General features: G+C 41.5%; 1 protein-coding gene across 1 annotated transcript in view; it reads left to right on the top strand.

Moving 5' to 3' along the window:
• Positions 1-15,433, top strand: part of CDHR2 (cadherin related family member 2) — a 220,419-nt gene that overhangs the window by 167,161 nt on the left and 37,825 nt on the right. Inside the window, exons 21-23 of the mRNA XM_069764192.1 lie at positions 4,061-4,110; positions 4,593-4,744; positions 4,839-4,941. Of these exons, the coding sequence (XP_069620293.1) occupies positions 4,061-4,110; positions 4,593-4,744; positions 4,839-4,941 (305 nt within the window). The remainder of the gene's footprint in view (positions 1-4,060; positions 4,111-4,592; positions 4,745-4,838; positions 4,942-15,433) is intronic.

The raw sequence follows: 15,433 nt of genomic DNA, 5'->3' as shown, positions 1-15,433 counted from the left end.
AATGAGGATCCATAGACTTACATTGTAAAGAGACGTCCAGGTAACATAAAGCATAGTGGGAGCCGGGGTCTGAAGAGTGAAGACGTCACTCAGAGGAGAAGCCGAGCGATGCTGGATACCGGAGAACACGGCGCTAGGTGAGTACAGTAACACACTGACACTGCTCTAACATGTACATGGGAACTAGGGGAAAAAGCGTTAATAGGAGGATTACAGGCAACAGATGGTATGTGCTGGATAATATGTTACTTGTATATTGTACTATGAGTACAGATATGATATATTATACTATTCGCACTTTATCCAGCATATAACATCAGATGTTTATGCACACAGTATATTACATAAAGTATACTGTACAGGACAATATATGACTGCTATGTGACATACAGACATCAGACATTACATTAGCCACGTATTATCCTGTACATACCATCATATGTCTCTGCACATAGTATGGGCGAATAATTTTTCAGAGGGGCCACATGACACACCACGACTATCATGGAGGCCAAACCAAAAGACTGAAGTGAATTCTGCTCAATATTATTATTAACATATTAATTACAATTCATATTAAAATATAATAATTATATCATACTAGATGGTGGCCGGATTCTAACGCATCGGGTATTCTAGAATATGCATGTCCACGTAGTATATTGCCCAGTCACGTATATTGCCCAGACACGTAGTATATTGCCCAGCCACGTAGTATATTGCCCAGCGACGTAGTATATTGCCCAGTCACGTAGTATATTGCCCAGCCACGTAGTATATTGCCCAGCCACGTAGTATATTGCCCAGCCACTTAATATATTGCCCAGTCACGTAGTATATTGCCCAGCCACGTAGTATATTGCCCAGCCACGTAGTATATTGCCCAGCCACGTAGTATATTGCCCAGGCACGTATTGCCCAGCCACATAGTATATAGCACAACCCACGTAGTACGGTATATTGCCCAGCCACATAGTATATAGCAGAGCCACGTAGTATATTGCCCAGTTACGTAGTATATTGGCCAGCACAGAGCCACGTAGTATAGAGACTTAAAAAAAACCCAAAATAAACATATACTGACCTATAGCCCGTTGAAGTCCTGCTATACTCACCCTCCGCCACCTTTCTCGCTCCTCTCCCCGCTCCCGAGACCGCTCCATTGCAAGCGGCAGCTTGTGGTCCCGTCCCAGGGCTGGTGTGAGCAGGACCTATGATGACGTCGCGGTCACATGACCGAGAAAGGCGGCGGAGGGGGAGTATAGCAGGTTTTTTTTTTTTTTTAATTATTTTTAACATGACCTATTTTTACTATTGATGCTGCATAGGCAGCATCAATAGTAAATAGTTGGGGACACACAGGGTTAATAGCAGCGGTAACGGCGCACGTTCGTGACAGAAGGACAGACAGACAGACGGAAGTGACCCTTAGGCTTCTTTCACACTAGCGACGCTAGCGTTTAGCGCATTGCACAATGGAGGCAGCGGATGCATTTCTCCGGCGCATCCGCTGCCCCATTGTAAGGTGCGGGGAGGTGGGGGCGGAGTTCTGGCCGCGCATGTGCGGTCGGATAAAGCGATCCGTCAGGAGCAAAAAACGTTACATGTAGCGTTTTTTGCTCCCGACGGTCCGCAGAAGCACGACGCATCCGTCGCTCGACGGATGCAACGTGTGGCAATCCATCGCAAATGCGTCGTCAATACAAGTCTATGGGGAAAAAACGCATCCTGCAAGCACTTTTGCAGGATGCGTTTTTTCTGCAAAACGACGCATTGTGACGGATTGCAGAAAACGCTAGTGTGAAAGTAGCCTTAGACAATTATATATAAGATACTACAGTATGTGCACATGCCTACAGTGTTATATGCACTGATTATACCTGGACCTCACATTATAATGGATGGAATTATATCTGATATATGGTGTCCTGGAGCCAGGCTCAGGAGCAGTCAGGATGACTGTATACTTGTGTCTGACCCTGACTGGGAGTTATTGCTGCAGCTTGAACGGGTGACGCTGGAGCCGAAAACTCCACTGATAGTGACCTGTGCTGCATGAAAGTTCAAATGGGTGCAATAAATCCTCACACTCACTGTGCCTCAGAGGGACTGCAGACACAAGACGCAGGATTCGGCCGGGTCCTTGATCTCCTCCTGACCCCTGCAAATCTCTTCTGACTCAGACTGCTCTCCAGTCCTCCACGAGGAAGCATCCCGGCCAGCGCGCGAGGTGAGAGATCAGAACACACGGCCGCACAGTGTGCAGTGTGGGCGTGTCTACAATTCAGGGACGGACGGCCACCACTTACAGGATTAAAGTAGCACAGTGCACTGCCAAAAGCCATCTTCTAGGCGGCAGGAAGCTGGGCGGCCCGCATCTGCTGCTGAGGAGACAGGCCCGGGGGGCACTTGCCCTTTTGCCACCCGGCCCAGCCCGCCTCTGTGGATGATCCAGAGGAGGCATGGGAAAAGGTCACATGGTCACATGAGAGCAAAATAGAACTTTTTGGTATCAACTCCACTTTCCATGTTTGGAGGGAGAAGAAGGATGAATACAACTCCAAGAACACTGTCCCAACCATGAAGCATGGTGGGGGAAACATCATACTTTGGGAGTGCTTTTCTGCAAAGAGGAAAGAACGATGGCACCATATTGAATGGAGGATGGCTGCGGTCATATATAGCAAGATTTTGGCCAACCACCTCCTTGCCTCAGTAAGAGTATTGAAGATGGGTCATGGCTGGGTCTTTCAGCATGACAATCACCCGAAACACAAACCCAGGGTAACTAAGGAATGGCTCTGTAAGAAGCATTTCAAGGTCCTGGAGTTGCCTAGCCAGTCTCCAGACCTGAACGCAATAGAAAATCTTTGGAGGGAGCTGAAACTCAATGTGACCAGCAACAGCCATGAAACCTGAAATATCTGGATAAGATATGTATTGAGAAGTGGTCCAACATCTCTGCTGCAGTGAGTGTAAACTTGGTCAAGAACTACAGGAAATGTCTGACTTCTAAAATTGCAAACAAAGGTTTATGTACCAAATATTAAGTTCTGTTTTTCTGTGGTATCAAATACTTATCTCATGCAATAAAATAAAAATCAATCATGTAAAAAGCATACAATGCAATTTTCTGGATTTTTTTTTTTAAGATTCTCTGTCTCGCAGTTTATATATACCTATGATAAAATCATAGACCTCTCCATTATTTGTAGGTGGGAAAATTTGCAAAATCAGCAATGTATCAAATTCTTATTTTCCCCACTTTGTATCTATACTCAGAACTTTATAACTACTGCATACCTATTGATGTCTAGAGAAAAGAAAATTTCTACTCCACTACAAAGTTGTAAATATTTTACCCCCCTAAATTACAAAAGTTACAAACTTTCTGCTGTTTGCAATAAACCAATCAAACAAAAGCAAATTGCTCAACACAACTAATATAATAAGTGTTTTAGCCAAATCCAAGACAAAATTACACTATTAATGACAGCTGCACTCACTATTTAATCCCTTGATGACAAGTATTTTTAAGTACTTAGTACAGCAGCCTTTGGCTGTTATAACCTGTTGCCTTTGTGATGTATAGCCAGACTCCAGCTTCTGGCAGAGTTCCTGAGGAATCTTAGCTCATTCTTCAATAACTTGATATATTATGTTGTGGTATTTACATTGTTCTTATTTTACAGGTTTATTGAAAACAGCAGAAAATTTGAACTTTTGCAGATAAATCTAATTTGCTATGGGTTTTTAAAAATGTGAAATGCAACTGTAGCTAGGGTTTCTGTACCAAGAGCAATAAGGCTACAGAGCTCTCTGCCTGAAAAACAAATAGTATAGCTTAATTAATTCAAATAGTTTAAAATTGGCCTGGATTCCTTTCTTGTTTGGAAAATCGACTTCTCTAATATGGATGTTTTTTGCCTTCCATTGGATCAGTTTTGCAGAACATTAGGATGAGCCAGACTTATTTATGTAAAACCTATATCTTTGATTCAACCTTATAAACTGTTACAATGAATAAAGCATGGTTACTATTACACTTATATCTCTTCAGTGGTTATACCTGAAACTGCTGTTATTGCTACTCAAGTGGCCTATGTGGAGGTAATTAATGCATTTTGTATATGTTGTTCATTTCTTATTGAGCTTTAAAGATTTACCTTACTGACTAGTAGTCAAATGTATAACATAATGAAAAGAGTTACATAGGTTGAAAAAATACCTAGGTCCATCAAGTTCAACCTTTCTCCACCAATTGTCTCAATTTTTAAAAAAAACATTTGATAACGTATATTTATGTGTGTGACAATAATACTGCCTAAAAAATGCTCATAAATTCTGGTATTGTTCAACGCAGTCTTATTTTACTGAGCATGATGGCATTGATTTCCCACTGAGGAACAAATTGTAAATTTGAAATTCTCAAAATCAATGGTATTTGCATTTTTTCAGTGTGGAAATTTAAACCAAAAAATATTTAATAATTCAAATACTCAAAGTTGGCTGTAATAAATTTTTCATGTTTTTATGATACTGTTACTGTATGTAACAATTATGCAATTTACAAGTGTTTTTCCCCCATCAAGGCTACTGATAAAGACAGCGGAAAGAATGCTGAATTAGTCTTCTCCATTGAGAAAGTGGAATTCATTTTCTCTAACAGTGAAATTCAGCAACTTGGAAACATCTTTAGCATAAGCACTATTTCTGAAAACAACAAATACACTGGTTCTGTCAGGTCTGTTGCGATAAAGCAGATAATCAGCATTTCAAATTTGTTAGATTATATGAATTTAACTTTTTTCACCTCATTTATTTTTTTTAATGTACAGAGTTGCTAGCAATCTGGATAGAACCCTGAAGGGTCAGTACCAAGTCACAATTAAAGCAGAGGATAGAGGGATCCCTTCGCTCAGCACTATCCGCTCTGTAATGGTAAGACTCTAGATATGCGATGAATGTTTGCTCCAAAGATTTGAATATTTTGTTGGGGCATAGAAACATGGGGCAGGCAACCAACTATTGTGGGCATACACACATAAAGTGCAGAGACCTGGCAGCTGTTAGAAAATTACCATTCAGGGAACAACACAGATATAATCCATAATATACTGTACAGTTGTGTGAAAAACTGTTTGCCTCCTTCCTGATTTCCTATTTTTTGGCATGTTTTGTCACACTTTAATATTTCAGATCAGCAAACCAATTACATTTTTAGACAAAGATAACACAAGTAAACACAAATGCAGTTTTTAAATGAAGGTCTTTATTATTAAGGGAAAAAGAAATTTAAACCTACAGAGCTCTGTTTGAAAAAGTGATTGCCCCCTAAACCTAATAACTGGCTGGGCCAACCTTAGAAGCAACAACTGCAATCAAGCATTTACGATATCTGGCAATTAGTTTTTTACAACGCTCTGGAGAAATTTTGGCCCACTAATCTTTGCAGAATTGTTGTTATTCAGCCACATTGAAGGGTTTTTTGAGCATGAACCACGTTTTTAAGGTCATGCCACAGCATCTCAATCAGACTAAGGTCAAGGTTTTGACTAGGCCACTCCAAAGTCTTAATTTTGTTTTTCTTAAGCTATTCAAAGGTAGACTTGCTAGTGAGTTTTGGATCATTGTACTGCTGCATAACCAAAGTGCACTTCAGCTTGAGGTCACGAATAGTGATGACTGGATATATTTGGCGCTATTCATTACTCGCATGAACAGTATGCTATTCGGGCTATTCGTTATTCGGCAAGTAATTTGCTATTCTCCTAGGTTTATTTGAGTGACCTGCTTAGCATGTTTTGTGCTTATTTGCAGCCAACGAACATGTTGGACTTGCTTGACAATCACAGTAATGCCGACACCATCATTGGTGTGGCATTACTGTGATTGGCTGCCCGAACACCAGGTGTTTGTCACGCTGTCATGCGCATGACAGCGTGGGAAACACGACTTCTGAAATCATCACCACCGGTCAGAGAGCCGCGGTTCTCATGCTGTCAAAAGACAGCGTGAGTGCACAGCTGTGATCAGAGGCATAAAGTTTACCTCCAGTCACTGGTGTCCACTGATGGGACTACAGATCCCATCAGCAGATGCCTGCTGCCACTAATAACAGTGAGAGCAGCAGTGGCTGATGGGAATATTCATCAGCCAACTCCTGCTCTGTAAACAAATTGCCTGTATTTTTGATAACCAGCCAGGCAAAACTCACAGATGAGAGCTGCAACCCTCAGCTGTCAGCTTCAGCAATTCTGGTTATCAAGAATAGAGTGGTCCCCATACCATATTTTTTAATTATTTAAATAAATATTTAAAACACGGTGTGGGGTCCTCCTTTTTTGACAACTAGCCTTGTTATTGCTGGTAACGCTGAGGGCTGGTATTCTCAGGCCGGTAAGGGGCCATGGATATTGACCTAAAAATAGCAGCCCGAAGCCGCCCAGAAATTACTAAGCCACGGGCTTGATGTCTCCTAACAATACAAAGGTGACACCAACCCCACAAATATGAACCCCACTTGTCACCGCTACAGAGCAAGTGGGAAGAGTTGGGCAAAGCACCAGAATTTTCTCATCTAATAGATGCGCCTTTTCGGGGGCGGTTGAGAGCTGATGTTTTTAGCCTGGGGGTGGGAAGTACCCCTTTCTAGGCTATTAATATCAGCCCTAAGCTGTTAAGAAAATTACGCGGGAACCCACGCAATTTTTTTTCAGAAAAAAAATCTTTTAATAATTAAATACATGTACAGTAAGCTGCACACACACTACACTAATTGTATATGCCACTGACATCTATATATCTATTTATTCTTTGTGTATATACTGTATATAATCCATCTATTCTATGCTGTCGGCTCCTGCTGTGATTTTACACAGTTGCTGAATTACACTGTTGCTGAATAACCAGATTTTCTTCTATCGATCTGTGTAATATATAGATAAATATGTGTGTCACTGATATCTATACGTATATCTATCTATTCCATGTGTATATACATATATGTATATATGTATGTAATCTGTCTATTCTATCCTGACGGCTCCTGCTGTGATTTTACTGTATGCGGCAGATGAATCCATTCTGTTCCCATTTAGTTTTAGCAGTTTCCCATCCGCTTCAGCTTTTTTCTCATGCCCCCAGACCTGTTTGTTGGGTCCAGCAGAAAAATATTCTGCTTTCCTATTGACTTGCATTGGATCCGTTATTCAGTATGAATACACAGATATTACAAAGCATTTGTGCCGATTTTCCTGAATCCAAATATTTCACTATTCGCTCATCACTAGTCACGAACAGATGGCCGTGCATTCTCCTTCAGACTTTTTGTGTAGACTGTCTTACTCTTCTGCTCCCACTTGCTGGACACTCAATTCGCATGTGATGACTGGTTCTTTGATCATTTTGACAGTGAGTGGGATCCAAATTTTTTTATTCACTGTGCAATCCCCTTCTACACCACTGCAGATAACTGCTAGTTGCCTGCCACAAAAATTCATCTGTCCCCTATAGTGCAACACCACACTTAAACAGGGGTAGACTAGATGCAGATACCGTTGGTTGCATGGTTGCCCAGACCATTCACTAATGTATCATACACATGTGAGATGGCCAGGATGGCAGTCATGGCGAGGGGCTGCTGTTCTGGCACATCCTGGCACCCCGCAAAGAAAACACAATGTCCCATTTGTTGTATGATTTGTGTGCAATGCAAGTCACTCACTTTTAGATTGGAGTTCTCCTCAGGTTGCATGGTCCCGATTCCAGATATCATCAGACTCTGATTGACAGAGTACAAGTCCATTTTTACCAAAACAACTTAGTTACAAGTAAAGTTCAGTCACCGACATCGCACAGTAATGCTCACTGATCATAGATTCTTTCCTCTATGCTGTCCCTTACTCTCCTGGCAATCTTTGTTCGAGTAACTTACCTTCAGGTACCACAGCTTCCCGACCAGCCAGATTAGTTGTTGCCTGGGGTCCCCACCTGTTTTCCCCTCCAAGGGCAAAATAAAGGATAGCTTATCCAAACCTTTTCCAGACTGTAGGTCTCAGATGTTCTAGGATTTCCCACTGAACCTAGCCACTGCTGCACCAGATGTTCTGTCACCAAAAAAAATTTGAGAGGAGAATGGGGGTTTGTCTTATAATCCAACGGTAGCTTACCGGGGGGAGTGGCTGCGGTGGAGCGGGGTTAGAGGGCAGCGTCACTGCTGCAGGCTGTCAGCGGCAAGAGTGGGGCGATGCTGTGTGGGTTGGGAGGATGGCATGTCCCGATGGTGTAAGGCTGTGGGCCCTAAGATTTCATAAGATGGCTTTGGTCAGTGGAGTCCCTTCTCATTGATTTCCCTATAGTGGGGTTTGGGAAATTGGCCACTGGAGGAGGCGCATGTGCAGATTGAGATTTTGGGAGACAAGATATTGGGACAGCTATTTTACTGAAGCCCATCACAGGGAAATCAATGGGAAGGGGATTCTGATCACCTCTGATATCTTATGAAAGCCCAGGGCCCACAGCCTTGCACCTTGCCATAACACCTCATCCTCACAGCCCAAGGCAGACTGCATCCTGCCACCGGACTCCTGCAACAGTGACCCTGCCTCCTGAGATCCTGCTCCACCGCAGCTGTCCCCCCGGGAAGGTACTGTAAAATCAGACTATGAGACAAACCACCATTTTATTTAAAAACATTTTTTTCTATTTTCCACCCCAAAATTTGGGGTGCTTTTTATGGTCTGATGTGTGTTATAATCCTCAAAATTCAGTATATCTGGGAAACAGTTTTCTCTTTTCCACATCACAGACCCAACAAACATACACCAGCAAGTAATCCCTACCTGTGTAGAGCATACCCTCAACAAGATATAGTTATGTGCAAAATAATAGCAGTCTAATATCACTAATGTATTTAATCACTGTTTTTGGCAAAAAAAGATCATACAACATGGGAACAAATTCATGACTAAGTGTAGGTGAGTAATAAGCAACCAACAGAATCAACAGTGATGACATGCACCTGCTAATTGGGTGTAATTCACTCATTTAATGAAAGGGAGTTATTCTAATTAACAGCAGTGTGGAGTGTTGTTAGTGAGGTCATTCATTCTGTGAAAAAACAGGTATTAGTTATGGTCCTTATTTAAAGGAGGACAGCAAATGTTGTACCTGTTATTTTTAGCCCTTGCTCAGTGAATAAAATTGGTTGTTCCAGACATTGTATTGAAGGAGAAAGAAGTTTCATCAATAGGTTTATTGGAGTGGGAAAACATATAAAGAAGTGCAGGAAATAATTGGCGGCTCAGTTAAAAACATTTCCAATGATTTAAAATGGCCAAAAAAACCTGAAATGTGGTAGGAAAGGAAATGCTACCATCTGAATAGATCATAGAATCACAAGAATGGCAAAGAAGCATCCAATGATCAGCTCCAGGGAGAGAAACGAAGATCTTCAGTTACCTGTGAGTCCTGCAACCATCAGAAGACGCTTACATGACACCAAACTATTTGCAAGAAATCCTTGTAAAGTACCATTGCTGAAAAAAGATGAGTTAAAGGGAACCTGTTACCCCCCCCCCCCCCCAAGGCGTTTATATCTAAAAGAGCCACCTTGTACAGCACTAATGCTGCATTCTGACAAGGTGGCTCTTTTAGTTCTTGTTCCTGGCACTGCTGAAATAATCATTTATGAAATTTGTCCCTCATACCATGAAATCGTCTCCCGGGGCAGGTCTTTCTCCCCTAATACAGACGTACCACAGCCGTCATGTAGGGTCTCTGCGCATCGGGCGCCGCCTCCTCTTCCTTCATTAGCATTCCCGGCGCCTGTGCTGTAAGTTCGAAGGGCAGCGCAACTGCGCATGCCCGAAAAAAAATATTACAGCGTAGGCGCCGGGGACGCTAATGAAGGAAGAGGAGGCAGCACCCGACACGCAGAGGCCCTGAGCAACGGCTGTGGTGCGTCTGTTTTAGGGTGGAAAGACCTGCCCCCGGGACAATTTCAAGGTATGAGGGACAAATTTCATAAACGATTATTTCAGCAGTGGCAGGAACAAGAACTATAAGAGCCACCTTGTCAGAATGCAGAATTAGTGCTGCACAAGGTGGCTCTTTTAGTCACAAATGCCTGGGGGGGTGACAGGTTCCCTTTAACCCCTTTCTGACATCAGAGGTACTATCCCATCGAGGTGGTATGGGCCAGTATGACCACTGACGGGATAGTATGTCATCGCCGATCAGCTGCGCTCACGAGGGGAGCACGGCCGATTGGGGCCAGGGGTTAGCTGACTATCACAGCTGACATCTGGCACTATGTGCCAGGAGTGGTCACTTGTGGGGGTTTTCAACGTTTAGGCACATCGGGGCTCTCCAAACGCGACATGGTGTCCTATCTCAATTCCAATCAATTTTGCATTGAAAAGTCAAGCGGCACTCCTTCCCTTCCAAGCTCTGCCATGTGGCCAAACAGTGGTTTACCCCCTCATATGGAGTATCAGCGTACTCAGGACAAATTTTACAACAACTTGTGGGATCCAATTTCTTCTGTTACCCTTGGGAAAATAAAAAATTGGGGGCAAAAAGATAATTTTTGTGAAAAAATATGATTTATTATTTTTATGGCTCTACATTATAAACTTCTGTGAAGCACTTGGTGGGTCAAAGTGCTCACCACACATCTAGATAAGTTCCTTAGGGAGTCTACTTTCCAAAATGGTGTCACTTGTGGGGGGTTTCAATGTTTAGGCACACCAGGGGCTCTCCAAATGCGACATGGCGTCCCATCTCAATTCCAGTCAATTTTGCATTGAAAAGTCAAACGGCGCTCCTTCCCTTGCGAGCTCTGCCATGCGCCCAAACAGTAGTTTACCCTCACATACGGGGTATCAGCGTACTCAGGATAAATTGGACAACAACTTTTGGGGTCCAATTTCTCCTGTTACCCTTGGTAAAATAAAACAAATTGGAGCTGAAGTAATTTTTTTGTGAAAAAAAGTTAAATGTTAATTTTTTTAAGCATTCCAAAAATTCCTGTGAAACACCTGAAGGGTTAATAAACTTCTTGAATGTGGTTTTGAGTACCTTGAGATGTGCAGTTTTTAGAATGGTGTCACACTTGGGTATTTTCTGTCATATAGACCCCTCAAAGTGACTTCAAATGTGATGTGGTCCCTAAAAAAAAAAGGGTGTTGTAAAAAAAAGAAATTGCTGGTCAACTTTTAACCCTTAAAACTCCCTAACAAAAAAACATTTTGGTTCCAAAATTGTGCTGATGTAAAGTAGACATGTGGGAAATGTTACTTATTAAGTATTTTGTGTGACATATCTCTGTGATTTAAGGGCATAAAAATGCAAAGTTGGAAAATTGCTACATTTTCAAAATTTTCACCAAATTTCCATTTTTTTCACAAATATGCATAGGTAATATCAAATAAGTTTTACCACTATCATGAAGTACAATATATCACGAGAAAATAATGTCAGAATCATCAGGATCCGTTGAAGTGTTCCAGAGTTATAACCTTATAAAGGGACAGTGGTCAGAATTGTAAAAATTGGCCCGGTCATTGACGTGCAAACCACCCTTGGGGGTAAAGGGGTTAAAAATGTTAGTTTGCCAAAGAACACATTGACTGCCCTAAAGAGAAGTGGTGCAACATTCTATGGACAAATGAGAGCAAGATCATTCTTATTGGGTCTAAAGTCTGCAGACAGTTCTGAGACAACTCATAAATACTGAATTCGTGCCACATTACACTGTGAAGACTTTAAAACATGGAGGTGCAAGCATAATGGTTTGGGAATGTTTCTCATACTATGGAGTTGGGTCCATTTATCACACACCAGGCACCATGGGCCAGTTTGAATATATCAAAATACTTCAAGAGGTCATGTTGCCTTATGCTGTAGGAGAAATGCCCTTGAAATGGGTATTTCAGCAGAACAACAACCCCAAGCACAGCAGCAAGTGGGCAACATCCTAGTTCCAGACCAACAAGACTGGTGTTATGAAGTGGCCAGCCGAATCCCCAGACCTCAATCCAAATGAGAATTTGTATAGGGACATCAAAAATGTGTTTTTTGATGCAAAACCTAAGAATACAAAAGAATTATGGAATGTAGTCCAGTCAGCTTGCGCTAGTGTCAAATATTAGTTGACTCCATAAGGAACAGATGTAAAGCAGTTAATAAAAATAAAGGTTATATAATTAAATATTAGTTCAGTGATTAGCAGAAAAGCTTTGTCTGCAAGCAAGTTTCAGTTTATACTGTAAATATTCAGAGTTTGTCAATGAAAATACAGATACTACTATTTTTTGGAGCATATATTCACAAAGAAATGCCCTAAATAATGTTACCCATCATAGATGTGGGTTATGTACTACTATATACAATATATTATCACTTATTAATAACAAATAGATCCCCAAGTAGTACTTGAATAAAAAACCACTTTTATTGATCAATTTTTTTAAAATCACAAAATAACATAAAAGCAAGGGTACTAGATCCTGAATGAGGGACTACAATGCCATAGGGTATTCCCAACTGTACACTACCGCACCAAGGTACAATTGTCTGTATACTGGAGCAAACAATCACTTAATGACATGGGGTTATACCTTAAGAAATTCTAAACGAAGGAAAAAGGCTGTATTGGCCCCCCTGCATCTATGTGTGCTGTTGTGAATTCTGTTATCGAACTCCCTCCTGTGGTCATGAATGGTACTTCGGCGAGTTCTGTCCATGGACTCCCTCTGGTGGCTGTGAGTGGAGCTGCTGCTTCTGAGGTTCCTTCCACAGGTGACTTAGTTTATTCATTGGCTGGCTGCTCTATTTAACTCCACTCAGATCGTTACTCTATGCCAGCTGTCAATGTTCTTGTACTGGTTCAGTTCGCTCTTGGATCTTTCTGGTGACCTGTCTACTCCAGCAGAAGCTAAGTCCCTGCTAGTTAATTATTTGTTCATTGTTTTCTTGTCCTGCTTGCTATCATTATTTTGCCTTGCTAGCTGGAAGCTCTGGGATGCAGAGTGGCACCTCCGCACCGTGAGTCGGTGCGGAGGTCTTTTTACACACTCGGCGTGGTCTTTTTGTAGTTTTTTGTGCTGACCGCAAAGTTACCTTTCCTATCCTCAGTCTGTTTAGTAAGTCTGGCCTCCCTTTGCTGAAACCTGTTTCATTTCTGTGTTTGTGACTTCCATCTTAACTCACAGTCAATATATGTGGGGGGCTGCCTTTTTCTTTGGGGAATTTCTCTGAGGCAAGGTAGGCTTTATTTTCTATCTCTAGGGCTAGTTAGCTCTTAGGCTGTGAAGAGGCGTCTAGGGAGAGTTAGGTACGCTCCACGGCTATTTCTAGTGTGTGTGATAGGATTAGGGGTTGCGGTCAGCAGAGCTCCCACTTCCCAGAGCTTGTCCTTTGTTATTTTAACCATCAGGTCGTTTCGGGTGCTCCTAACCACCAGGTCTATAACAGTGTGCTCTATATTGCAATAGCCAGTGTGTAAACCATAGTGGTAAATGTCAGATGTGTCAGTACCTGTGGTGCAGCCACATGGAATCCTCTCGGCGTCCCTCTGCCCCGATGCACGTTTCGCACTGCTTCTTAGGGAGGCATGTCTGGGCAGGGGGCATGCCGGTTTAAATAGCAAGTCTGTGATGTTGATTCGCTATTGCGGGATTACTTAGAGAAGTGCTGATCAGCTGTATCATGTTGACATGCTACAGCACATGCGCTCGAATGTTTGTGTTGCTTTGTTTCTGTACGGTTACCGGAAGTAATTACACAAGATGTTACGACGCATGCGCCCGAACTGTAGTGCCGTACGTCTGTACGGATTTCTAAAACTGATAATATAGCTTAAGAGTGTCCTAGTGCCTATTCAAGCTTCACTAAAGTGGATACCAACCTAAGTATAAAGTCATGGGGCTATGTGCGGTGCAGTTCTTAATGGCGCATGCGCCCGCCTCACGGTACCCATAATGGAGTGTGGCGGTGTGTGGTCACGTGGGCAGGACACCAGATCATCTGATAGATGACGTGGCTATACCGCTCCACTACAGACCACTAGCCGCCAGCCCCACAGGTCCGCGGCCTGCACATGTACACCACTGCCAAAGGAAAAATGCTGAGAGAAGCTATGCAAGGCGATTCCTAAGGGGATATTAGTGAAGCATTAACTCTAGAAACATATAAAAAATTATATTTAAATATCAAACCTTATTAACCAATGTTAAGACCTAATATTAAAAGAAGTGAGCAATCTGTTTTCAATACAAGAAAAGTAAACATGGTAAGTGAAAATTATATGTTCTACAGTACTAGGTATTGTGAATAAGGAAATAATAATACCTTTAGTAACTTTAACAACACCAGGAGTTTTGACATCAGGGCCCATATAACATGCTCGACTAAAGGGGTAATCTATTACGCAGAATGCCCATGTAAAAAATTTTTACATTGGCATGACCAGTCGTGAACTTAAATTAGGGTATGTGAACACTGCCTGGATATAGATAAAGCCAAAACAATAACTGATGATGATACTACTCTTAAAACCATACCAAGGCATTTTAAGAGGTACCACCAATGTAATTAAAAAATGCTGTCTGTTAGAGGGATAGATGTGGTAGATTTGGGCCCCAGGGGAGGGGACATAGGTAAGAGATTGGCCAAAAAGAAATGCCAGTGGATATACAGACTAGGGACCATAGCTTCACAAGGACTGAATGAAGGTTTTGGGTTTGGGGCCTTCTTGTAATTTACATATTAGATATTTAATGGAAGTAGTTTGGTAGGGGGCAATGCTTATTGCTCTGTTTTTAATGTATTGGTTTTATCAGTCGGTTTCTTATTTTAATTTTTTCATTTTAGTTATATATTTCTTATCAATATAGTCCTATAATCCATCTTGAGGTCTGTGCCTTGTGGGGGATAAGAACTAATATATGGGATATTCTGCCTGTTGAGGAGGATCCTGTTGAAGAACAACTTCAATTTATAGAATTCCGGTGGATTGTCATCTCTTTTATATAGTAATAATGGACTTTAAGTGGACCAATTCTTTATTATGACAATTAATGTATGTATGAAGATGTAGATTGAATTGTCATGCTTTTCTGTATCATTAATGTCATAGGTCAAAATTACTCTAGATATAGGGTTTTCATTTAATCCACTTGGAAGTCCTTAGAGCATCTATTAGATAACTATTGAATGCCCCCTTTTTTTATTGCCAATGTTAGTATTTTATATAATACACTTATTTTTTTTATCCCTAATATATTCAATAGAGCCTTTATAAAGGTCTTGAGAATTTGCTGTTCACTGATGGTGATTGTGTAATTTATACATATGAGCACTAGTTGATTGTTATAATAATTGCTGTTGTTTTCAACAGCGTATTCACACACAACTTTTTATCAAATAA

The sequence above is a fragment of the Ranitomeya imitator genome, chromosome 4 (genome assembly GCF_032444005.1).
Source record: "Ranitomeya imitator isolate aRanImi1 chromosome 4, aRanImi1.pri, whole genome shotgun sequence".
NCBI classification, from domain to species: Eukaryota; Metazoa; Chordata; class Amphibia; order Anura; family Dendrobatidae; genus Ranitomeya; species Ranitomeya imitator.
This window is presented reverse-complemented; position numbering and strand designations above follow the sequence as displayed.